Source organism: Anabas testudineus, chromosome 7, assembly GCF_900324465.2.
Source record: "Anabas testudineus chromosome 7, fAnaTes1.2, whole genome shotgun sequence".
Lineage (NCBI taxonomy): Eukaryota > Metazoa > Chordata > Actinopteri > Anabantiformes > Anabantidae > Anabas > Anabas testudineus.
Genome location: NC_046616.1, coordinates 16949736 through 16976220, shown reverse-complemented (window position 1 = coordinate 16976220; position 26485 = coordinate 16949736). Strand labels below are relative to the sequence as shown.

Below are 26485 nucleotides of genomic sequence, written 5' to 3'. Positions count from 1 at the left end.
CTGTAATGCTTTAATTCTGTGTGTGTGTGTGTGTGTGTGTGTGTGTGTGTGTGTGTGTGTGTGTGATAGCGAGGGAGGCGTGAGCTGAGGTTGAGTGTCTTAATTCCATCTCTGCTAACACTTAACTCCAAGCGTGTCTTTAATCCGACCGGCCAGTTAAAAGGTGCCGCGGCACCTCAGGGGGCTGCAGAGCAAATCTTGCCTCCACTAGATCCATCCATCCTTTCGCCCCTATTTGCACATCAGCTCACAACAAGACTCCTTCAGCATATTTTAGAAGGCACAGCGTCAGGGACTGAGAGGAAGAAACATCAACAACGACCATGAATGGCACAGAAGGGCCCAACTTTTACGTCCCCATGTCTAACAAGACTGGGGTGGTTCTCAGCCCATTTGAGTACCCTCAGTACTACCTGGCTGAGCCCTGGAAGTACTCCCTTCTCGCTGCGTACATGCTGTTCCTCATCATCACTGCCTTCCCCATCAACTTCCTTACCCTCTATGTCACTGTCAAACACAAAAAGCTGAGGACCCCGCTGAACTACGTTCTGCTTAACCTGGCGGTGGCTGACCTTTTCATGGTGGTTGGAGGTTTCACAGTCACTCTTTACACATCCCTGCATGGATATTTCAGCCTGGGTGTCACCGGCTGCAACATAGAGGGATTCTTCGCCACCTTAGGAGGTAAGTGTGGAGTGTATGTGTGTGTTATGTTTTTATTCTGATGATGAGTGATGTAAATGTTTTGGTGCGTCACTTTTACAATTAAAAATCAGCACTTTTGAGACAATATACATGTGAAAGTCCTTGAAATATCTGTCATGATAGATCACTCAGTGTTTCATATCAAGAAAAATGCTGTATTTTATGTTTCAGGAGAAATTGCTCTCTGGTCTCTGGTGGTCTTGGCTATTGAGCGCTACATTGTGGTCTGCAAGCCAATGACCAACTTCCGCTTTGAAGAAAAACATGCCATTTTTGGCCTGGCGTTCACATGGATCATGGCCCTGTCCTGTGCTACACCCCCTCTGTTTGGATGGTCCCGGTACTGTGTGTTTTAGTGTCTACACTCTGTCTAACCAGCTTTAAAACCATACAAATATTGTGCAAAACATTTGCACAATAAAACACCTCACAGATGATTTTATTTTCTTGCAGCACACTTACATGCACAAACATGTAGTAACAAATATTGCATGTGATGGTGTTGATGGATTATTATCATGCGTGTGGATGCAGGTACATCCCAGAGGGAATGCAGTGTTCCTGTGGGATTGACTACTACACTCCCAAGCCTGAGATCAACAACACCTCATTCGTCATCTATATGTTTATCCTCCATTTCTCTATCCCCCTTTTCATCATTTTCTTCTGCTACAGTCGCCTGCTCTGCACTGTGCGAGCGGTAAGAACACGACGTGCTACTGTTGATGCACTATTAATAAGAAAGATGGGATATCTTGTGTATCCCTGTAGAGATATTCTTTTTCTTGTTCTTTTTACCTTACCAACACGGGAAGGTTAGAGCATCACAGAGCACAGTCTCTTGAGATTTGAGGGATTTAATGGCTCAAGGACACAATGTGGCAGCTTATGCTCAGGTCCACCATGTGAAGGGCAGTCAGGATGCTCACTGTGTCCTCCTGCTGCCCTCATTAATAATGGTATAACAACATTAATAATGCATTAAAAGTCACAATTAGTTAAAAAATAACTGCTTTTAGCTCAATCTTTAATTTTTTGACACATATGGCATGAGAAATCATGACTTAACTTACTTTATCTGTGTTTATGTGTTAGTTAGTCTACTGTTGATGCAGTCCTTAGTCCTTTAAAAAAATGTCATATACTGTTTATCAATCTGTGTTCAGGCTGCGGCCCAGCAGCAGGAGTCTGAAACGACGCAGAGAGCAGAGAAAGAAGTGACACGCATGGTTATTGCCATGGTGGTTTCCTTCTTGGTGTGCTGGCTGCCCTATGCCAGCGTGGCTTGGTACATCTTTGCCAATCAGGGAGCTGAATTTGGACCGGTATTCATGACTGCTCCGGCCTTCTTCGCCAAGAGTGCTGCTCTGTACAATCCAGTCATCTACATTCTGCTAAACAGACAAGTATGCGAGACATATGTCCTGCTTTGGTTATTTTCCTGTGTAAGGGAAAGCTTTAGTGAAGGCAGCTGCGGAAAGTAAGCGAATGCACCGAAGTTAAGGGGTTAAAGTTAAGTTAATCTGTGTATAAGAGTTTAAAATAAGTCAAGTTACATCAGTAGTAAGTGTTTATGCCACTGTATCAGTATATACAATGAACTTTTGATGCTCTATTTACATTTTGCACTTATTATTTCAGCTCTTTGGAGTACGATTATTTTGGGTGCATTAATGCATTGGTACTTCTACTTTATAACACAGATCTGAATTCTTCTTCCTCCACAACGACGAGAATTGTGAATTTAATATACTTCTGTTTTTGTGGCATCCAGTTCAGAAACTGCATGATCACCACGGTGTGCTGCGGAAAGAATCCATTTGGGGACGATGAGGCTGCTGTCTCCAAAACCCAGACTTCATCTGTCTCTACTAGCCAGGTGGCCCCTGCTTGACCTGTGCCCCCCCACCTCTTCCTCTTTAATGTTCCATCTGTCCCCTCACACCTAGGGACCCACCATCACTGCCAAGCAGCACTACAGTCTATTGGCCAGCACTCTTGACTTACCTTTCCGTATGTCCTCACTGAAGTGGAACAACCACTCTTTAGGTTGGACTGACATAATCAAGAACCAGCATGTGTATTTTTATGGAACACGTTCAGCTGGCTTTACAGTTTAACCCTACATTAAGGGGTGTGGGACAATCCAGCTGAACACATTCCATGATCCCCACTACTTAAAACAAACAAACAAACAAACAAAAATACTAAGAAAACACAATTGGTGAAAATGTAATTGAAACCACACATTGTTTCAGTCACATTAACTCTTCAAGTTCCTCAGTTTCAAGTTATGGTTGCAGCCATATTTCTCCAAACACATGCTTTAAACAATTAATTGTATGAATATTTAGGAGATTTTATTCACTAATTAGTTTAGATATATGATCAGATGGGGCTGTCCTCCACTCTTTCTGTCTCCCCTCTCTCTCTCTCTGAGTTAACAAAAGTGAGGTGGTTAGTCTGCTCTTGGCAATGACTTGAGACGTGAGTGTAAACAGATGGTCCTGAGAAGAGCCTCTGCAGGGAGAAGTTGCCCCCTGTAAGATATTGTGCATGTGTGTGGTGGACGTTTGTGTTTGAATGGATGTCGAGATGTCAGCGTGTACATTAAATAGACATGGAAATATTATTGTGTTCACTGTATAAAGACTAAGATCTTGTGGAAGCTCTTCTGTGTCCTGCAATAAAAACAAAGCTAAATGCCTGCATGACTTTCCCCTCATTGGCTTTTACACAAAAACATTTACAAGGCTTTCTGAGAAGTTCCAGATGCTAGTTTGCGGGCTTTTGGGTGGCAGGCCAAATGTTAATGCTTATCAAATGTTAAAATCCACCATGCAGTAATGCATTTACAAATGAAGCACTTTGAGACTTAGTACAATAAATGTTGTCATCATTAGACACTTTAAAATCCTAAATACTGTAATTTATTTCACAAACTCTGACAAGTCATTTGGCATCACAAATACAGTCTCTCTTCAGGTTATATTGAGCTCACTTTTTTTTTTTTTTTCCATAAATGTAAATTTCCCTCTTTTAAACTGGTCAGAATCCAACATGATATTCATTTGTCTACAAGCACACTTCTATAGTTATGCAGCTCTTCCCAGTGAACTACATTGCATTTGATTTCATTAAAATCCATCATTTATTCACTTCTGTCCACTCCTCCTCAACCCATCATCAGCCTGCAAAGCACATTGGGACATTGTTCAGACCACAGATGGGAGCGAGTCATCCATCTTTAACAATAACACCTGAGAACATTGCAGGCTTTAGGACATAAGAGGAGTGTGTCACGGTCCTTTCTACTCATCCTGATGAACAGGCCACTTGAAAGTATTAGAACACATCTATAAATATTGCTATGGACATTATAATACAGTACAGTGCATCATTGGCTCGTTCCCTTCGGAAAAGGGTTCAGTGCGGTAAGATTGCCACCAGGGCTTACTGTAGGTCCCAATAACTGCAAAGACATCCAGACAAAAGCCTTCCCTCTAAAGCATAGCTGAGCCAGACTGGAAATCTGTTCCCATCATGAACAAAGATTTAAGAAAACTGCGTGGCGTTCCCAGATGAGAGGAGCAACACCTCGCACTGTATAAAGCTTGAGAGGCAGGTTTAAGTCCTTTGCTCTGCCACTTTTCACGTTCGGTACAGTCTGAAAATAATAATGACACTTATGGAGGCTAACTCCTTAATGGCTGACATTCCCAGGTAACCATGTACTGTAGATGGGAGAAAGGCAGCTGTCAGCAGGAGAAAGGGACGGCGAGGAGACACTGGCAGATTCAGGCTTCGCTGCAGCACTCGTAGATGTTGTCCTCCACAAGGGCAATGACCTGCTCGAACTTGTGGTGCAGGTGAGTGCGCCGTGCAGTGGGGTTCGACTCCAGAGCGCTCACCACCTGACCGGGGGCAGATAGAGAAGAAAAACACAACAAAGTCGACTTTCAGTGGCTGTGAAGCATTCATTGCATCTATCAATGAGAAGGTGAAAATCTGCCACCTGCCTGAACCAAAAAATCGAATGAGAGAGTAAGGGAGAGCAGGAGAGGAACGGGTGAAGCGTTGCAGTCTCTCTCCTGTCTTCACGCATGCCTCCACACCACAAAAGCATTTGCTCTTCACATATTTACAAAACCCACATCTGCTCTGTTTTTCATGCCCAATAGTTGTCACCGTGTCAGTGGGATTTATGGGCTCTTAGCAGCAGTGTGCTACCAGGCAGAGCGAACTGAGCTGGGGCGAGAGAATAGGCAATCAGGGGCCATTCACAGAGCTCTGTGAATCAGAGTCTAAGCTCCTGGCCCACGTCAGTACAGTAGCATGACAGAGGAAAGCAGCTAAACGGTATTATGAGGGTGCTCCATTAAGGCACAGTCACCACTGACTAAGCCTCTCCAGAGAATAGTCACAGCAGTAAAGAAACATGGGGGAGGACAGCAGGGGCTTGAAGAGGGCTAGTTCAAAGTGAAACTGGAGATATGAAGCAGTAACTTAACAGTGTCATTAAGCAGATAGGGGTGGTGGATACAGAGAAGGTAAACAGCTTGTTGTTTGCTTAAAGTGAAAGTTATATGCGGGCTGTAGAGGGAGGATCAGACACTAAATGGCGGCTGCGGCTCGGAAGATATTCATGTTTCTTCTAAAAACATTTAATGAAAGACAATACGTGCAGCTTCGGAGAATATTGCTGAGTGACATGTTTTAAGGCTGTTTACAGTCTGTTAAATCTCTCCACATGCACACGATCCTCCACACTGATACGTCACGCTCCGATACCATCTGTGAAACTCAATACAACAAACAGGGCTGACTGTGGCGTCTTGGCTGCAGAGAAGGGCCAGTTTAAACACGAGTAACAAATCTAATCAAAATCTGAGAAAGGAAACACACACAAGAATCTCTTCCCTTACCTGGGTTCTGTATCTTTTGGCATATTTGTAGATTTCGGTCAAGGCCAGGTTGGTGTTGAATTCATTTCGGTATTTCTACAGGACAAACAACAGCGTGTTACATGACATTCAATTATAAAACACCGTGTGCATGTAATTGCAGGCGTTTGTGGAGCAATTCTGACACTTTCTAGACGCCGTACTCACTCTCGACTCCTCAGCCAGGTGAGCGTTCATCTCCTGCTCACTCAGAGGCGGCATTTCCTGTATCTGCCGGTAGTAGCACTGCACCCTCTTCTTATACTCAGGGATCTCCTTTGCATATAGCAGCTTGTTGGTAGGCGAGTCCTGAAAGAAAAAAAACATATTGCTCAGGGCACTCACATCAAAGTCATAAACACATTAAATGAACTATTCAACATTGAGCTACATGTTAATACAAGATGTGGAGATGGGAGTACGGTTGGCTAATGATCATTTTACAAAACAGACTTTGTCTTGAATGCAATAAAAGCTAAAATCTGTGATTTGTTAATTTGCTTGTCCCCTTTTTTTTCTGACTATGAAGAAAAGATTTGTTTGTGTTTTCACCAACTTCATCGCATTTTTTAAATAAAAGCCAATTTAGAGTTTGATGTCAGCAACAAACTCAAAAAAGTTAGGACGGAGGGATGCTTACCACTGTGTTACATCACCTCTCCTTTTAATTACACTCCGCAACATGTGGGAACTCAGAAAACTAATTGTTGCAGTTTTGCAAGTTGAATATTTGCATTCTTGCCTGATATGTGAAGTGCCACACACTTCTGTAATGTGAAGCAGTGCGTCTTGTAGCGCAAGCCGCACGAGGCCTAGCATTGTCCTGCTGAAATATCCACTGACTTGCAGCGAAAACACATTGACGTAATGGCAGCATATGTCTCTCATTTTTGCTGGATGGCACGTTTCATCATCGGCATGAAGAAACTGAACGTGTCTCCAATGACTTTCTACGCATGTTTGCTTGCATGGACTGAGCCTTTGGTGGATGCTACTTTCAAAACCTAATAATAATAATTTTATTAGCAATAATTTTGTAATTTAGAATGGCATTAAGTAAAAAGTACTTCTCTCACCACTGGCACTAATGTCCTAATAAGGAACTGGATGTTAAGTTTTGATAATGCTACTTAAACCAGCATGGAAGCGTAAAAGGAGACAACAGAGGAAGGGAACAGTTTCCTTTCAATGCAAGAGGAGATTCAAATTGTTGAAGGCAGAGAGGAAACATTCCAGTCCAACCAATAGTCCTTCACACTGCTGCCACTCTCTCCACAGTCACTTCAGGCTCTTGCACTGGTGCTTATTCAAGCAGGCAAAAAGTAGCGAGGCTAAGAGGCTGGGGGTTATATTTGGGTTTTAGTGGTGACTATGGTTGCAAGCGAGTCTGTGCGGGCCTTTGTGCGCTGTGTGTGTCTAAAAGAGAAAGGGATGGAGAGAAAGTAGGACAGGGAAAAAGAGACGGGCAGCCTCAGCTTTCAGCATCAGTGAATGTGCTTACAGCGCACCTTAATATTTCTATGTGTCACAAGTTATTTGTGTCACCTAATGTGTGTTTGTTTGCGACTGTGTGTTAAAGGGGCTGGGGGACTGAAGGGCTGTGGCCACATTCGCTCCTTCTGATAGGGAGCCCTCTCTCTTCCTGTCCTCAAGGTCACTTCCTGCTGTTTGCCCATCTGCTTGGTAACCCCCCTGTGACCCCTTGGCCCTCTATGTCTGCATCTCAACAGATGAAAGGGTTTCCGTGGAAACAGTGAGCGTTGCTGAGCTTCCTACCCTTCTCTTTCCTCCCTGCTGTGCTCCTGCTAATCCAGACCCCTCCTCTGCCCTGTCCCGAGGCCATCACACACACTCATGAGCATGCACAAACAAATGACTGTAAACATTTGAGGAGAGAGTAGAGCTGTGTCACACGAGTCTCCTTGACCTATAGAAAATGTTGCCATAGCCTTGAACCTGTATGTACACAGCCAGATGTGACATGTTAATGAGGAAGCTGCAGACACATTGTGTACAGTGGTTTCATCTACAGTATGTCTACGCATCCATAGGAACTATTTTTGGCTATTGCTGCCATGAGTGCACTGGCTCGCTGAAGTGAAGTATATAAATCGGACTGTGTCTCAGTGAAAGAGGAGCATTATTTGGACGAGTCCCTGAGTCCCTCCTGGGAGGAAGTCGGCGGGAGAGAGACAGGAAGCGGAGCGTGCTCAGGGTCACGGTGTCTGAGCGATGAGACGGATTTGTGAGCAGTGAGGACATTGACATGCAAGCACACACACAGACAGACAGACATATGCATGTCTGAACACAAACACACACACATGCGCTCGCGGACACTCCACAGAAAGAGATCCCTGGTGCTCATGACCTTGGATCAGCCGACTGGGCCGAAAAAACATGAGCAGAGGTATATGGAGCTGACAGTCTAAAGGCTTTGAGATGAGGGTTCACAGAAGGACTCTGGAGGTATGCTTGTGTGAGTGTGTGTGACTAGATAGGCAGAAAGATAGATGGATACATAGATATATAACCTTTATTAAATCTAAAATATGATCAGACAGCTATAACAGATATCATACAGTACGACTGATCAAAGATTTTCAAGTTGAGGGGCGCACCTCCCCAGGGGGTGAAGGAGACAGATCGAGAGGCATTGATATATAACCATATATATGCTGTGTGAGGTGGAATAGGTGTGTCAAATTGTAAATCAATTTTTACTTCTTTCTCAGAGTCATAACTCAGTTAAATCTGAACACACAGACACGATACACTGGTTTAGATTTAGTATAACCTTTACATCTCCAGAGATACCTTCAATGTCATGAATAAATATCCATAAATCGGCTTAGATATGGTATAAAGTTAGGAAAAAGATGTTATTATAGATATTCTTATTATTATTTTCAATCTTTTTATATTTAATGCAGGATCAAAGTAATGCTTGGGTTAATGTATAATCATTTGTACGTCCCTAAAGGCACTACACTGCATTTAGCATAATTTGGTTGCACTAGATAACTGGCTTACATGGCAACACTATACTTCCTGTTTACATACATAAAGACAATGGCTTTTAATTGTCTAAGGGGAAGCCTGTAGTGACGTCCTTTGAAAACCCTTGTGTTGGACAGGTAGATAGACAGACTCACCTTGCCTAGCTGCAGGTCAGAAATGGAGCAGGCATCTATGAAAGCCTGGGCGATGACAGACAGACAGGCATCCATGTGATCCGTCTTATCAATGTCAAACACAAACTGAGGATTCTTCAGGATGTTCACCCAGAAACGCAGAGGTAAACTGCACAGACAGGGAAAGATAAGCTTTTCAAGCCTTGCACTTGCACAGAGAGGTGACCAAAGGGGACTTTAATCACGGAGTTAAGCTTCTACCTGTTGGTTTTCCAGATGTGCAGGGTGTCTGGGTCTGTGATGCCCCGTTTGTCAGCCTGTTCCTCCAGGAAGTCAAAGAAGTATTTGACAGCCAGTGGGGGGCGATCTGGAGGGATGCTAAGGATGGCTTGAAAGAGGTCATCCAAGAACTTCTGAAGAGTTCCCTGTGGAGGAAACAAAAAAAGGTGACTTCTGCATTCTCAAAGTCACTGATTCAAGGGATATGGGAATTTCTAGATAACTCCTGAGGCAAATATGGGTCTATAAAAACATGAAAGACAACACGGATATCTACAGCAGCTGTAGCTGAATTCTTTCTGAGTTGAGAACATAAACAGCCCCTTGTTTCTTCTTACCTTGGTAGACAGCAGGCGTGTCAGGTAGATTTCTGGCAGCACCTTCTTACGGTGGCTCTGTCTGTGTGACTTCTTGGTCTCCATTAGCTCATCATGAGGTAGAACCTGGAACACCAGAGGTCAAAGATCAACACGCAACAAGGCGCAAACAAGTTGAAGCAATAAATGAATGCTCTACTGTCTCTGCTGTCTCAGATCCTGGAGGGGAATTTTCTGTTTCATGTATTAGACACATGATCCAGAAACCACATCGGGGTATTTTGAAGCACTGAATAATATGCACAATTGAGGAAGTGATGGCAGTTGGAAATTTTTCAAGATTTTCTCTGGCTGTGTACAGGATCATGTCTCTGCCTTGCTCATTCATGTCAAAATAAGGGTAGCTAAAAGAAAGAAGAAGTCAAATTCCACCTACTTGTGTAGAAAAAAGGGAACTACAGACCTGTTCTGTAAAACTAACTATTCACCCGGCAAATTGTGTTCCAAAGAACTCATTATTCTAAAGTCAAAGGGCCCATATCTTGGCTGACGTTTGTAAAAGGGCTTAAGCGGCATTAGTGCTGTCATGTCCTCTCAGCAGCTTTCCTTTTCACCTCCGTTCACCCCCATTCTCTCTGTCATCAGACCTGCTCCAAGCTGACTAACACTGGCACACACAGGAAAGGCTCCAACAATAAACTCAGAGAGCACTCATAGAAACAGTCTGATTATCTACAGTAGAAGCAGATACTCACCAAGTGTACATACTTCTCTGTATCCAGATCTTTGACTAAAGAGAAAGAGACAAAAAAAAAAAGGAAACATATAGCATAAAACAATGTGCAATCACTAAGGTGGAGACCTGAGGGAATCAGAGGAGACAGGAGGAGGGAGCACAGAGGAGTGTGACAGATAGGAGAGAGGAAAAAAACAAGAGGGAGATTGACAGGAGAGCAAGGGAGATAGAGTACATGCGAGAGGAGAAAGTGATTAAGGTGGACTGTGGGTCGGTAGGGGAGGGGAGCTGTCTGCGAGAATGAAGGAGAAAGATTACGAGTGAAAGGAGAGAGAAAAGAGGGAGATTATGGGAGACAGACACACAGAGTCTGTGATTGGTTGTGGAGCCAGTGTAATGAGATGGTAATGCTCGGGCAACGCTGAGAAACAGCATTAAACACCACTCGTTTATATATAGATCTAAACATAAACACACATACACACGCACACACGCACGAGGAGATATGACGATGCATGTCCAAACACAAAAATGAACGCGGACACAAAGGCAAACAAATACAGTGAATTATTATACACACAAAGCAGTGGAAACAAAGTAAGGCATTTGTGCAGATACACAAACATACAGTACACATGGCGAGTGTGTTCTCATTACAGTCCACTCTGCCAGAGATGCTCCTACCCAGCGGGCCTCAGTCCAGACCCTCAACTCTGATCACAGGCAGGCAGGACAGTGTTTTATATTAGCCAGGGAGCACTACAGGCTCATAACACCCCCTCGACGCTTTGAAGCCAGAGCCAGGTTTGGTCCACATAAGCCTATTTTTGGCCCAGAATGAATGAGAGGAGAGGCTTTGATAGACAGAGCCTGAGCAGGACTGAGCTCTGGTCTGGTACTGATTATGTAAGGTAGACCCTGGACAACAAATGGACAAGCCCATTACAGGCTGTATGTAAACTCATCTGTCAACAGGCGGAGCAGTCATTATATTTCTGCTTGAGGCTGGACAATGCGCCAATTTGTGTCGCATTTTTTCCCACAATCTGACACATACTAATGGAATAAATCTATAGCATAGAAAAGGAGTCCTGAATGAAGTGGTAGCATAACTCCAGGGAGAGTATGTTATGTGATTTATGAGGTACCAGTGTGTTTAGATGTCCGCTGTGTCTTTTGTGGAGGGGAGGGTGTGTGGTTTCATGCGTGTTTACATGAGTGTATCGTGTTCATGATCAACTAAGCATGTGTTGCTTCCTTTGATCGAGTGAGTGCCCGTAGTTATCCAAGTGTGGGTGACAAGGCGATGGGGTGTGGGCGTTTGAAGGTGACGTACCTCTCCCCAGGGTGTTCTCTTTCTTGTCTTTCATGCTCATGGCCAGCGATGCCCCCTCTGGGACCTGAGAAGGGAGAGAAGAAGTAGGGAGGGAGGGAGGGGGGAAAGAGGAGAGAGGACACAAGGCGCAGGGTCAGAGGTGAGTCCGGGTGCAACAGAACAGCGTCATTAAGCTCGCCCTCGAGGGGGACATGGTGTTGAGAGGTTCATATGTTGGTGCGAATGAATGCTTGTTGGTCTTGTGTGTTTCCAGAGTGGTGGCAACAAGTCTGAGGAAGCCTGGCTCGGCTCATTAAAGTTAACCTGCAGTGAAATGGATGGAGCAGCCTTGCCGGTGAACCCAGACTGTTAGTACAGGCTACAGCTCGCTGCTTTCACAGCTATGTCCCAATGGCTCAGCAAAAACTAAACAGAGCACTTAGCAAGTACAGGTAATAGGTCAAAGGCCGAGGGTCACTGAACGTCTGTTTACTCACACACAAATGAACATAGTCGTAAGAAGACACACGTACGCATGAAAATATTCTTAATGGGACACCAGACCAGACCAGAGCACGACTTCTTACTTGTTCCTTGGTTATTTTTTGTCACAAAACAGTTTGACTAAAAGGATGACTTCACATTGAATCTCAACAGGTTTACAATCCAATTAATTATAATGAGTGATTGATGAATGATTCGGTGCACTTTGATTAATGTATATGCAAATAAAGTACACATTCGCTGAATAATATATAATGTGTATGTATGTATTATCATAGCACTTAATGAGGGATATAAGTCACTCTTGTCAGTGTTTTGCTTATTGTTACTTCACTTAGATATTTGATCTCTGCTGCGCAGAATGATTTATGTGCAGAGTTTGTTTGTACTTTCATCTGCTGAGGGGAGAAAGTTTCTCTGCACTCATTCTAAATCTAAATTTAGGACATATGTGTGAGTACATGAAAGGACCTGGATGTGAAGTAGAGACGTAAAAACTTTTCAGTGAAATAGAAAACATGCTGTGTCCAGTACTTCAACTTGTGAAAGGTATATTTAACAAGTAAGACCACTGGACACAAGATAATCTGTCCATGTATTTCTTATGTTTTTCATCATATTTAGCAGGTTAATTCACTTCATCGTGAAAACAAAGAACTATGAGTGTAGAGTGTAAAGATTACACACACACACACACACATACTGTACTTTGTGTCACAGCTAACTGTGTACAGCTACACCCCACCCACCCATGGACCATCAGTGACACCTTTAACAGGGAGTTCTCACCTACCCGCCGCAGCTGTTACAATGATGTAAAGGTAAACCATGACAACATCAACCAGAGTCAACCCACAAACACACACACACACAGACACACACACAAATACACACACACACACACACACCTGGTAATGAAAGACTGTGTTGAGCTTCTTTCGACCGTCTTCCATCACTGATGAATTATCCAGGTCCCGCAGAAGCTTACTGTTGCTTCCAGAGTCAAACCACTCTGGAGGAAGCAGAAGTGGGAAAGAGGAGACGGGAGATGGGAGGAAAGCAATATTAGACAATTTCATCCTAAATTTGGTAGAAAAGAATCTATGCGAGACAGAGGGCGGGCGTGCTTTAACTCTCTGTGTCGCGACCTGTGGAAATATTCTCAGGCCATTAATCAAATCAGCTCTGCAGGCTCCACAGCTTTGAAAGCAATAACTCTTTGTGATTATGACTGTACACTCTCCTCAATGCATTCTGTCATTTATTATATTACAGCCTCAGGTTAGTGGAGCTTCATGAGAGGAATTGACCTTTTGCAAAGGAGATTACTATATCTTGGAGGGTTAGGGAGGGGAAAGGATGAATATAATCAGAGAAAATATGCTCTTACCCAGGTCTACATCCTCTGCCCGGGGCCACTGGGAAAATGGCAGGTTTTTATAAAAGGCTTCTATAATTTTTTCTTTCACCTGGCAGATTGTGTCTGTATTCATGACCCTGACAGACAGTGAGTCCATGCCACAGCCCTGGAAGGACACGTTGATGTTCTGCAAAAACAAACAGCGGTACATTTCACACCTTGCAATAACTTGTGAGATTTGAATTTCAGCATGATGAAAACTTTCTGGCAGCCAACACAAATGAAGGTGTGCGTTTGGATTTGACCCCTAAAATGCAAAACCAACTATGTCAAAGGTGAACTAAGTGTGTGAGATATCAGACCTGTGGCTTGGCCTCAATATTCTCCCGGAGCAGCCACTCCTCGTTGAGAGTGTAGCGAGCTTTGCCTGTGATGGCGTCTATGGAGCCCTTGTTGATCTGCTGCTTGATTGCACACAGCAGCAGGAAGAAAGGCTCACCCACTGTTTCCTGAAGAATGTGGCAGAGCGGAGAAGTCAAAAATCTGAGCCGTGGTAATTAATCGTGTCTTGTTGCTTTGCTGAGCTTCTTTTATATGCTCACCTTGAGGTAGCTGTACATGCAGATGGACATCCAGTTGGTCAGCATTTTTTCCACAACAGACTCGGTGCGGCGCAGCATCAGTTTGGGGTTCTTTGAAGCTGAAGCATCAATCAGGTCCACCAGCAGATCTTTCATGATACTGGTGTAGTACTCGAGCTTACCGTGAAGGGCTATGGTGAGCAGAGATGCTAGACTGCATCTGAAGGACGAGGAAACAGATTAGCAGAGGAGACAAAAGAGTTAAAGCATGCACTTTAAAACCTACCCTCAGTGTGTGGTCAGTGGAGATTTAAAAATAACCGCATTACAGAGACAACAACATGGTTCACTTCTCCCTAAAGTACCTGTGACCGAAGAGCCAAAAAAAACCCTAATGTAAGGAGTGTCTGGGTGAGTAAATCCAGAAGTGCAGGGGATTTCCCTAACAAACCCCCTTTAATCCAGGGGAAGGAGGCTACATCAGTCACTAAGTGCTGATGCTGAGCTGGGACAGCAATGTGGTCTTACCTCTGAAACATCTCTCTAATTCTCCACGATGACTCGCGAGTTTCACGACGCAAAAAAACTAAAGCAGCTACAACGAGAGATGAAGCATTTACACAGACAGAGCAACCAGTTTCCTGAACACTACTGATGTTGTTGTGCTGTGAATGTGACAGCCGTGCATGAGAAATGAAGATTTACCGTGCTACCAAGACTGAACTGCTTTGGTTGTAGTACAGTTTGTACTGTTGTTGTTTGTAATACTGGCTCTCCAGCAGCGATGCTCACGCCAAACATCTTTGGCATCACTCATAATCATTTCGGCTGGCTACAACCTAGATAATGATCCCATCAAATCCTTTAAATCTAAAAGTTCTGGATGTTTGCTTTCTCCGTTTCTATTACACATATCATCTAATGCAGTTACCTGTCTCGTACAGCAAAGTCCTTCTGCTGCTCCAGGGCGTGGACAAATGTGACCAGGAAGTGCTTGTTATTGAGAAGAGTGGAGAACAAGGTGATGCCCTCCTCAACGTTAGGCCTTGTTGTGTTGGTGGCCTGGTGACAGAAAGGGGATGGAACTGTTATTTCTCTGTGTGACGCCTCCACGAAATGCTTTACACACCTGCTGAGTCCTCCCTAATCTATTTCGCTCTTTGTCTCGAGTGACCCATCTAGTGAAGGCATCACCTTTTCATCACAGCTTCTTCCTGCTTCTTCTTTAAGCACCTCTCTCGGGTTCCCTCTATTGTATCTGTATCTCGCGCCTCGGTCCCCGACTATGTGTGATTGTGTCTAAATATGCAGAGTCGACTTAATGAGTATGGTCTATCTATGGGTGCGACTAAGCAGCAGTGTGATGAAGTCTTCCCTCTGGACTGCAGCCATATGGTGTGGTTTGCAGCCTGACAGAAGGAGAACAGAGGTGTCCATTAAGATAAATGCCCGCTTGCGAGATTTATTTGCTGTGACCTGGAAAACACTTCCTGGGAAGACGATGTGGATCCAAGGCACTTCATCACCGTTAGACAGCCTCCCCCGGCTGCCGACCCAAAACTAGCGCCGCGATCGTTACTTTTTCTCTTTCTAATGTGCACACACACACACACACACACGCACGTGCTTTCCCTTTCGGCATGCATTCGCAGAGATGTGTGAAAGTGCACGCTCCCTCTCCTACTCGCTCTTTATAACTCTCACTCCAGTCCACCTCTCTTTTACACATACACACACACACACACACAACAACTAGAGCTGGATTTCAATGAAAAGCAGACTGTTCGCTTGTTCAAGAGCCAGTGGGAAGTGTGTCAGCAACTGGCCATCAACTTCGTGGGCAGCTTGTTTGTTTGACAAGCTGAAATGTTTTTTTGTCTCACTTACAAGAAACCACTGAGTGACAAGCGTCAGTACTCACATATACATACACAAAAGTATGAGTGCACACAGACGTGCGGCACGATGTTCCTCACATATATTAAAACAAGCACACAAAGAGAAAAGTGCACAATATGCTTTACTCCTCAGCAACAACAAGCCCACTGGAAAACCTTAATAAGCTTCAGAGTGACCCAGTTGAGAAGCAAGGGAGTGAAAAGGACTCAAATCAAGGCACTCTGGCAGAAGGAAGCACAACCTAGCCTAACGTCCTAATGGCTTAACCCTTCACCTGCCAGTCTTGCAGCAGCGGGTGGGTCTCTGGCAGCGCTCGAGGCCCCAGAGCATCGTTCTCGTAGGCAGGCTGGACCAGGCTCTTCTCGTAATCGGAGCACATCTGAAACACACATAAACACATGAGGAAAAAACTTTCTGACGAAGCCAGCTTGGGTCATAAACACAGAAAGACAGGCAGACAAGTAAGACAAAAGGATCTGGCCCTGAGACTTGAGAGGTAAATTTGCAGTGTGGAACCAAAGGGCAGAATTTGTTGAAGAGGCCTTGAAGAGGCGCTGACTGACTGTGAAAAGGAAACATGACACCGTGACACAAAACGTCATGAGCCTTAATGGCTTTGGAGACAAACTGACTCAGAGCCAAGAGGCAGCCTTTCAGCTTAGTCTGTCATCTCAGGACAGCTACGTTTGGCTTGTATTCTTCGGTTTTGAATGTGAGTAATCTAAGAGAACCAGAAGCTCAGACCACGAAGGCTTGCGAGCAGAGCGACTGTTGTTTTTGCGGAAAGCTGGAAGATGACAATAAAGGAGCAACACTTGAATTCCTGTTTCCCCTCTATGCAGCTCTCCTCACTCGCTGACACTGAAAAACAGTTTCCAGAGTCCAGTGCAACAAACCAGTCAGGCTGCTGTTGCGCAAGAATATGTATACTTGAAAAACTGTGTGGGGGCGTGGGAGCTGAGTGAAGAGTGTGTTTTGAGAAATCAGGGGGAAAGTTTCCCTGTCTCAGCGCCTGCCATTGTTCTGTCTCCTTGAACGTCCATGCCTGTGGTTGGAAGACAAAGCCTGCTGAGTTCTCTGTCTGTATTGGTGGAAAAACTCCCACCCACAGACAGACCCGCACTCTACCTTAGGGGTGGACAGCATATCAGAAAAGTGCTTACCTATAGAGAACGCATTAACTGTCCTACAGGGTGCCAAACAGCTCCACTCCACTAGATGTCTACTATATGTTTAAAAGTTCCAAGATGCAGTTTATCCTGCATATTACACGTGTTGGGAAATGTGGAATAGTAAAGAAAAAAATGAAAACCCCATTGAGAAAAATGGTATTATCAGACTGCCATTCAAAAATCTGATAGCGGGGGGGAAATGGGTTTTCTCACCTTGGGAAAGAATGTGCGTGTTACAAACTGCTTGTACTCTAAAAAGGGGATGCCCTGGCTGCGATTCAGCTCCTTGGTTAGGTCTGTCATGTCCGTCTGCAGCTCTGCAAAACCTGAAAGGACAACAAAAAGGAAAGACACATCCAGGGACTGTTTTTAAAATCACAATGGATTTTTAGCATCTGACTCCCCAAGCCTCTTTTGTTGCTAAGCAAAATGAGTCCAAAAATCTTTTTTCAGGCTAGAGCAATAACCATCCAATTCTTTCAGGCAGCTGTGGGATCTGAGAGCACCTGGCTGATTTCAGCGGAAGAGATTTCAAGATGAGACACAGAATTGTGTCATTTAATTTCCTAGATTGAGTGTCATGTTCTGGCTGAATACTAAATATACCACCATTCCTCTGATCTTCTTCCTCTCCCTCTCTTTGCCAGACGATGCAGCTCAACACGGCACGCAGGCAAATATTTACCAAACGTTAATCAGCGCAGCCAAATCCAGTCTGAGGCCCTCATCCAAAACATGTGTGCAGGCTGAGGTTTACGTGCAGAAACAGTATCCGCACGTCCAGACACTGGCTTTAATCTGCATGCTAATATTGTAGCCACTTTATTGTGTAGCGTGTTCTACAGTGGGAGAGGATAATGTTTTCCTCTAATGAGATGCTGGAGATCGCTTTATGGAAAAAGGCTTCTTGTTGCAGGATGAGAGACGTATTTGGGTTACAATACCAGTGTCTTCCCAACGTATCGGTGTGGAGGAAAGAAATACTAGACACGAGGGATTTAAAACATATTTCATGACTCCTCCAGGTTATTTATCCTTGTGCTCACTAAAGTGTCCTATAAACCAGTCAGTTCACACCACAGACTCCTGAGTAGACACAGAAGGCCTAAATACCCAACCTCCCCTTTGCCCAACCTCCTCCTCTTTCTGGAACATGCAATACGTCAGTTTTCCCTCTTCCTCCACTTCCCATTCTTCTGCTTTTATCACATATTTGCTCTGAGCAGAACTATTCCTCACGTTGTGCACACTCACCCTGAACTTGACCACACATCTACCCCCGTCCTCCGACTAAATAACCTCGCCCCCCCCCCCCTTCCTCTCTCTCTCCCACGCTTCTGCTTCTCCTCGGACTTGCAGCCCTGACTCCGGCTCCTATCGCTTCCTCCCTCCATTTCTCTTTCTCTATCCATCCCCCCATCTCTGCGCCATAAATCTGGCTGCTCTGATGTGGAGTGGCCTTCACACAGCTTTACTCTAATGCCCTAGACACACAAACATGCACCGACACAGAGATCTACGCACATACACAGGCCTTGCTCCTACACGGCAAACACGGCAGAGGTGATGTGGCCGTTGACTGTGTCTGCGTGTGACTGATCATTTGTCAGACACTGTTTTATGAGTCACCCTTACTAGGCACAAACCTAACTGTCGTATCTCCCTCACACTTCAGACTAGAAACAAAACAGTATAAAAATATTTTACAGACAGACAAATACACACATATGTGTGGTCAAAATTTCTGTCTTCCCACAAGCTCTTTGGATGGCACCCTACTCAAAACATCATTTTAGATATAAAACACAAATAGCAAAACCTGCAGTACAGGGTGTGTTTTCATGCCTATGCATGTGTGTGTGTTGTGGAAGCACACCTTTACGGATCTCCTCTCTGATCTGGGACTCCATCTCCTCCATTTGGAGTAGAGTTTTCTGCCAGTAGCGCTCCGCCCGTCGACTCTTTGTACAATACACTACGAGAGCTGAGAAAGACAAAATCACCTTTTAATAAATCAGAACTTAATAATTTGATCATAAATGGTCAAAAAGATTTAGCGTTTATTATATTATGGTTGTATATTGTCTTTTGTGAATCTGTGAAAAGTATGTGCATGAATAGCTCAGTTACTGAGAATATTTAAATGAACATTTTCTCAGAAATACAAGTTAGTACATGTGTAAATGAAGTTTCTGCACAAATTTCTCTCAGTCTGAGAAAAAAAAAAGTGATTATTTGAGAACAGATTCAAAGAAGGAAAATGTGAGAAAATCCACACTAGCACTCATGCACAAGCCCCGCATTGCACACACACACACACACACACCCACTTGCACAAAGATTACAGTGTGAATACAGTACACACGCAGACACGCGAGAGCACACAGAGGGTAGACAGCAAGAGGAACAGTGGGGTCTTTGTGCACTGAGTACTGAAGAGGGATGACGTGCGGGAAGCTATGACCCCAAATTCCTTTTTATCTGTTCCACATCTGGAGCATCCATCGCTACGGCAGGCACACATCTCTCATTTGATGGCGAGCGTGTGTACACAACCTACCCACAGTGCACAGCAGCAACAGCACACAGCACACCACAATGGATACCACGATGGCCAGCTCACTGCCACCAAGTTGCACTTTGGCAATGGTGTGATGAAAGTTTCCCACTTGCACCTAGAAAGAGAAAAAGAAGAGACAACACATTAAAACTGTAATGAGGTCTCCAAAACCTGCCTCCTTGTTTGTTTCTTTTTATTGCTTTTCTATTGTTGTCATCATTACCTTTACTGTACGTGCTAAAGCACAGCGCAAAAGCTTGGAAACACTTCTCAGTCTTCTCTAAACTTTCCTAGAGTTCATTAACAGTCCAGTGGAAGCAATGACGGTTGTAATTATGCCAACAATGCACATTAGATTTTTTGAGAGAGACAAAGATGAAGACAGAAACCAAGATAGCAGACAGAGCACTAATGAGCAGATACAGTTGGGACATTTTTTTTTCTTTGTAATAAAGTGTAAAAACGCACACAGTATAACGTGTTCTTAATGGGAACACAAGTTCCTGCACACGGGCACATATGCATACACACGTCACCTTTTTTTTTTTTTTTTTTTTTTATGGGCACAGGTGCAGACACAGAAAAAATTACACACTGTGGATTTTGAAAAATAGTCTCTTGCTACAACCAGCTGAAGGAGTCACCCAGTTCAGAGTAACCCAGATGTGACAAGAAAGGGATTTTCACTTCTGCCTTCTGATTAGTCAGCAGGGTCTCTCTGGTCCCTCCTCACATCCTCTCCCCTCCTTCCCCTATTTGAACATAGTTCATAAAAGAGACTGAGATAAAAAGCCTCCAATCCTCAGACCAAATCCTTCTTACACTGGTCTTACTCTGAGGGAGAAACTGGCTCACTGGACTCCCAGCTTCCTTTCTTCTTCACTCTTTCTCTTTCTGTTTACTCAGACCAGAAAAAAACCTTCTGAGAGAGACTGCAACAGCTAGTTCTGGTGTAATGGAGAGGAAAATACCATTGTTCCATGTTCCTGTTTCACTTGGGGTACAAAAACATTGCTTCCCCATATCCACCTCTGCAGCTCAGCTACACTTCAGAGCCAATCGTAGCACGTGTGTAAAAATAGATTTGCCACTGAAAAGTAAGTGAAGAAACACGAATGGCCATAAGCTATGCGACAGCCCAACATGTGTGCATTTATTCAAATGTGCCATCGCAAAGGAAAATATACACGCGCTCTGTATTTATGCCCCTGTCGAACCTGCGCACAAATCATCCTCGCTGCTCACGTACAGGCAGCCCACCCATTTGTGTTATGACATCTCATCTGACCCTTGCCCTGCATTTATGTCTTTGCTAATTGCCTGTGTTTATTCTCAGACATCCTGACAGACGGGGGCGGGTGGGTAATCGAGCGAGCCACAGGTACACCCGGTGAGAGAGACGCAGAGTGAGAGCTTGAGAAATGAAAGAGCTCCTCTTCTATTTCTGAGTCAAAGAGGAGAAAACGGGTCTTACAGTACAACTCAACTAGCATATATTTCTGAGCTATTTCAGCACTCCCAGTCTCGTCATTTTTAAATACAGATGAGCATTTTGCCCCCCTTAATTAAAGCCCTATCAGAACACACAAGAACGGGCAACAACAGATCGGAAATGTGGTGGAGGAAGGGGAATGTCTGGTTTATCAGGGCTGCACAGGGCTTGATAATCAGGTCTTAATCAGGACTTTTTAATTGTGATGGAAAAAACATGGAGGCAAAACAAAAACACACGCGAGAAGTGAGATCACTGACTCAGAGGACTCGGGCTTTGGTGTGAGCAGATAGTGTCTGTGTGCTAGTGACATTGTGCTGCAGTTTTCACTATTTCCCTGTTGCAATGTGGCACCGAGTGACAGCTCGCCACCCCCACTAATTGCTGATTCACGGTGACATGCTCAGAGACCACAAGCCATTCATAATGCATATAGAGAGACACCCATATATCACTGACTGCGCATGGACTTGTGCAGATCTGAAATCTGTTTCAGTGAACATCACAGATGGCCTGGACTCTCGTCTGAATGTGCAAAATGTTTGGCTTTAGTTCTGTGTGACAGATGATGGGTGATAACCTAAAATTAACAGGATCTATCCAGCAATATTTCTGACACAAGGTTGTGTGTGTATTTTATTTATTGTGGCGTTTCACATGCTTGAATACTTACAGTGACAGGCAGCTCCCTCTCACTGGTGCTCAGCAGTTCGTTGATGGTGCAGTGAAACAGCTGGTCATTATGGAAGCTGATATTACAGGGATAGGGGCCAATCATCACAGAGTATTCCTCCGGCACCAGTTCCAGATCGCTCGGCCCTTTCTGCGCCAGAAACACACAGAAACAGCCGTCATCCGGACAGTGGTAAGAGACCAGAGGGGCCTTTGAACAGGCACAGATAACGTTCATAAAGACCACAGCAGCTTAATACTCACATACATGAAGACACATTTACACACACACACACACACACACACACACACACACACACACACACACACACACACACACACACACACTCGGAAGCTGAGCCGTGGTCACACAGCTGTCACTAAAAGGAAGCCAGCAGAAAACTCTTCCAGTCTGGGCTCGACTTCAGCTTAAAGCAGCAAACAATCCCGCTGCTTCTCTTACATGGCCAGGGAAGTTTCTACAAACAAACCCGCTGACAGTCATCCCAACCACTGCCCAAAATAACATTCTCAGGGTCTTTACAGGAGCCTGTTAGAATTACCTGCCCAGCCCCTTTTTTTTATCATTCCAAGTGTCGGATCCAAGCACTGCTTCTCACTGCTGAGCGCTAGATTAATTAAAGTGTTTAGTGAGTGAGTCCGACTCAGACTGTTAAAACAGTTAGAGGGAAATTTGTAAAGTCTGAAAAAATGATGATACCATAGTGTTTTATCAAGGCTATTCCAGTTTAGTCTAAGACAATACACGTTTATTAGAGGAGGAACTGTATGCGTTACAAACTAGAGGCAGGGCGTTCACAACATTCATCCACATTGTAACCAAGTCAAGATTAGCTAGATTTTCTTTCTTCAAGAGGTTTGTCTGTACACTCTGACAGAGTTAAAACTTGTGGATTTGCCTACGTCTGATCATCTGACAGCGTATGTTTCTTCAGTTGTCAGTTTTCCTTTTAGCAATGTTGTAGCATTCACAGATCTCTGCAATTACTTCCCTATGTACGATGTTGCTTTCACCAACAGGATTGATGGCCAAAACTAGAAAAATAACACCCAATTTGTATGAAACTATAATTTGACTTTAATATAAAAGTGACAAGTGAGGAACTGTTTGTTTTTGTATGTGTGTTGTTCCTTTGCGCTTCCTTGCCTTGATTACAGCCTTAGGCCCCTGTCCTGTCCCTACTGCAGGATGCCACCCCCTGGGTCTCTGTCAACAAATTCCTCCTAGCACAGACACAACACATGCTCACATAGACATACTGTATGTGTGCGCACATGCAGACACAAAGACCCTCAAACTATTAGAAAATATGTTTGAGCGTATTGTAAAATATAGTGTATAACCTCCACACACAACAGTTTTCACACTTAAACTCATTGCACCAAAACAATGAAATCTGAAGGCCAAAACAGGATGAAAGCAAACAGAACCCACCCACATTCCAGCTCAGGTCCTTAATATAGGATCTGGCTGACTAACAAGCTCCCTATTAAACAAACACACACTCCATCTCTCCATCCTTTCTCCCCCCCCTTCAGGTCCACAAGTGGAATCCACCTTCCTAAAGAAACTGGAAATAACAGAATAGTGACCAATGTAGACGGGGCCTCATCCTGACACATAAACACAGAAAGTGGAAGCTGCATCATCTTCAAACTTCCCTGTCTCTGCTGTTAGCTTGTGCATGTTGCATGGCGCCACAGCCTGTAGCCCTTTGGCATGATAAATCCTTGCAGACAGGTGCTTAGCTCAGCCAGAACACGGGAACACGGGACCTCCCACCGAGCTGCCATCACCCCGTCCCCCCCTTTAGGCCACCAACAGAAATACACACCTTTGATGTGTTTTATGTGCCTGTGGTTTATGTTAATATGAATAAAGAAACGTTCAGCCCTGACGGCTGTGCACAGTGGGGGCAGTCAGTTTATAGCAGAGCTTCTTTTGGAGCCAAGGAACAAGCAACCTTAAATATATTTGTTCTATGTGTGAACTGAATATGGGTTTTAAAAGCCAGGATTGTCAGTACCCAGTGTTTTCTGATTATAGTATTTTAAAGTTCGACTGTTTAGTCACAAAAAGACTGTGCTGTTCTAGCCATACTGGCAGTATGGCTCTCAGAGTGACGATCGGTCATTCCCATCAGTCATTTTTGTTGAATCTGATCAACTTGTTTTGTAAAATACATATAAATAATAAAACAGAAGTATTCCCATCTAATTTAGCTGCACAACACTGACTGCAAAACATCAATTTTCTAATCGAATGAAGGAAGTATTTGCATGACTTATCAGCAAATCAAGATGTCAGCGAAGCACTAATCTGGACTTCCTGTCCCAGCAGTCTCACTCACATTGATGATGAGTGTGAGTGGCTCTCCGAGGTGGTGTTTAATCAGCTTCTCTTTGTTGGCGGTGAAGAACTGAGGGTCCTCCACATACTCCAACAGGAAGTGACCTTTGTGAAGCTCCCTTTCCTCTTCCTCTGGATCAGTGCCAGGCGATGAGGGGCTGTCTCCTGTGTAGAGGACTCCATTCAAGAAGAACTGCACTGAGGTCTGCTGAGACTGGCTGGACGGCGGGGATGCGCAGGTGATTGTGGACACGGAGAGCACTGTACAAGTCTACAGGAGGGCCAAAGAAGACAAATTAGCTTAATTAACTTAAAATGGATTTGATATCACCTAACTGACGTTCAGAAACATTGTCTACCTGTAACCTAATGCACTTTAAACTGTTATGACATTCTTAATGGAAAAAGAAATGGAGAAATTAAGGGAATTGTTTTGGTATACCAAGTGTCCAATGTGCAGCTCATTACTCACTGTTTCTCCGATTTCCAGCACCTGCATGGTGACACTCTGCACCAGATCAAATCCCTGGCCTGTCACTGTGATGGTCCGGCCACCACTGTGACACACACACACACACAAAGAGAGAGAGAGAGAGACAGAGAAAGAGAGAAAGAGTCACATCTCAGTCATGAATAATGTGTGCCAAATTCATACTGTTTAGCAAATACATTGGAACACTGCACCAAAATGAGACAGAAACAGGGGACCAGATAATAATGCAAAACAGTTCCACTGCAGTGAAAATCCGCACACACACGTCATCAGAGACACGCCGCTGCCCTGGCACACACATGCTGTGCTATTTAGAACACAAAGAGAGATAGAAGATGCTGCACATCAGGACGACATTACAGTAATGACTTGTGTCAGTGACTCTGGGCGGGGAACCACACAATCATCCAGCTTGAGATATTTTACACACTTAGGTGTTAAGTGTTTGTGGCGTGTGTGGTACACGACGTACCTGAGGTAGCTCTTTTTGGGGTGGATGAAGCTGATAGTGGGATTCTTCTCGTAGCTGTATGTGGTGCTGAGCTCCTCGTTTTTACAGGGAAGGTTTTCGAACTCCACACACACCGACACTGGCTCCGTGTGTGGCTGCGGGGCTGGAGGCATGGTGCACTCAATGGTTTCATCTGTTTTGCTAAAAAATTAGGCAACTGTTGTAACCGCACATCTTGTGATGTCTGCAAGTGCTCAAAAATGTTTCCTCTTAGGCTCCTCTTTGGAGTCAAGTCAGGCAAGAGTCATAAAAATGAGGACTAAGCATTATCGTTTGACCATTGACCTGATGAAGATGGTTCAAGTGGGTCTGTGAATATTTAAGTATTAGGTTTATGTATTTACAGCATTTAGAGCTTTTTGTATTTACATTAATACGTGGACATGCTAAAACATACTTTAATACTTGACCTGGACTTGACTCAAACAGTCAACAGTGACTTTGTTCAAGTCATACTTACTCTGTGATGGTGCATTCCAGTGTATTGTTGACCTTGACTCTGACCTGAGACCCAATGTCCAGGTGTTCCCCCCTGATGGTCACCCTGGTTCCTCCAGCACGAGGGCCCTTATTCGGCTCCATTGACAGCAGCTGTGGGACCTGAATACACAGAGGAAAGACACAACACACGAGTAACGAGGCAGCTTCTGTTAATGGGAAAAGACAGGCTTACTCAATCTGTGATTTGTGGTCTACAGCATAATGTTTTTTTCAAACACAAATGAAAATCTTTTCTCCTTCTTTGAGGTTGAAATAGCTCGTCTTTACAGATTGGCCGAGGCAGCTGCTGACTATAACAGTAAATTAGTGAAGAAAACTGTGAAGACAGCCCACGCTGCAGTATGTTGAAGTGCTGCTGAAGCCAACAGGCCTTTGGGCTGAAGCATCCAGGACAGCTACACTGAGGCAATAATGTTAATACATACAGATGAAAAACTACATGCACACACAGTCATAAATGCACATGCAAACACATACACAACAGCATACACACACAAACACAAATAAAGGCTCCTCAGGCGAAGATGAATAGCCCTGTCCAGCTCTGCAACTACCAACATCAGCATTCCTTTCTGAACTTTCTATCCCGCCATGAACCTTGCCTCCAGGGAAGCCTCTTATCCTCGCTGACAGGATTCACTTCCTCAGTTTGCGCGGAAGGAGGAGACCTATTGTATGTTTGTGTGTCAAAGTGGGTGTAAGGAGGCAGATGTTTCCTTCTAAAGGTTTGAGGAAGGAGATGCTCTATAGGCACATATCCTGTCTCTGAAACAGCTTTCCCTTTCTCCTGCATCTTCCCCATACAAACCCTGCAATAGAAACCTCTGTCATGATGAGCATCTCTGTGCTGGATAAAGAAGTCTGAGAGGAGTTCCCACAGCCCGACCGAATGTTTGTTGTTCTGGATTTACTCATGTCCTCATGTGCTAACGTAGAGCTT

General features: G+C 44.3%; 2 protein-coding genes across 2 annotated transcripts in view; one reads left to right on the top strand and one right to left on the bottom strand.

Moving 5' to 3' along the window:
* Positions 1 to 323: 323 nt before the first annotated feature.
* On the top strand, positions 324 to 3543 carry LOC113167115 (rhodopsin). Its single transcript, XM_026367506.1, has 5 exons — positions 324 to 684; positions 877 to 1045; positions 1240 to 1405; positions 1872 to 2111; positions 2480 to 3543. The coding sequence occupies exons 1-5, from the start codon at positions 324 to 326 to the stop codon at positions 2597 to 2599; spliced, it is 1056 nt and encodes a 351-aa protein (XP_026223291.1). The 3' UTR covers positions 2600 to 3543.
* A 69-nt stretch (positions 3544 to 3612) lies between these two features.
* plxnd1 (plexin D1) overlaps positions 3613 to 26485 on the bottom strand; it is a 54649-nt gene continuing 31776 nt past the window's right edge. The window contains exons 15-36 of the mRNA XM_026367503.1: positions 25505 to 25644; positions 25006 to 25185; positions 24513 to 24597; positions 24042 to 24311; positions 21671 to 21820; positions 19506 to 19620; positions 18822 to 18929; positions 17159 to 17271; positions 16048 to 16152; positions 14806 to 14936; positions 13896 to 14094; positions 13656 to 13802; positions 13324 to 13480; positions 12842 to 12945; positions 11451 to 11514; positions 10134 to 10168; positions 9400 to 9504; positions 9044 to 9207; positions 8804 to 8951; positions 5817 to 5957; positions 5631 to 5705; positions 3613 to 4619 (exon numbers count right to left, since the gene is read on the bottom strand). Coding sequence (XP_026223288.1) covers positions 4503 to 4619; positions 5631 to 5705; positions 5817 to 5957; positions 8804 to 8951; positions 9044 to 9207; positions 9400 to 9504; positions 10134 to 10168; positions 11451 to 11514; positions 12842 to 12945; positions 13324 to 13480; positions 13656 to 13802; positions 13896 to 14094; positions 14806 to 14936; positions 16048 to 16152; positions 17159 to 17271; positions 18822 to 18929; positions 19506 to 19620; positions 21671 to 21820; positions 24042 to 24311; positions 24513 to 24597; positions 25006 to 25185; positions 25505 to 25644 — 2853 coding nt within the window. The 3' untranslated portion in view covers positions 3613 to 4502. The remainder of the gene's footprint in view (positions 4620 to 5630; positions 5706 to 5816; positions 5958 to 8803; positions 8952 to 9043; positions 9208 to 9399; positions 9505 to 10133; positions 10169 to 11450; positions 11515 to 12841; positions 12946 to 13323; positions 13481 to 13655; positions 13803 to 13895; positions 14095 to 14805; positions 14937 to 16047; positions 16153 to 17158; positions 17272 to 18821; positions 18930 to 19505; positions 19621 to 21670; positions 21821 to 24041; positions 24312 to 24512; positions 24598 to 25005; positions 25186 to 25504; positions 25645 to 26485) is intronic.

What these genes read in the sequence shown, in the direction of transcription:
- LOC113167115 (XM_026367506.1), top strand. Translation starts at nt 324, where the DNA reads ATGAATGGCACAGAAGGGCCCAACTTTTACGTCCCCATGTCTAACAAG. An exon ending in ATTCTTCGCCACCTTAGGAG is followed by an intron (nt 685 to 876) that starts GTAAGTGTGGAG and finishes TTTATGTTTCAG; the next exon opens with GAGAAATTGCTCTCTGGTCT. An exon ending in CCTCTGTTTGGATGGTCCCG is followed by an intron (nt 1,046 to 1,239) that starts GTACTGTGTGTT and finishes GTGTGGATGCAG; the next exon opens with GTACATCCCAGAGGGAATGC.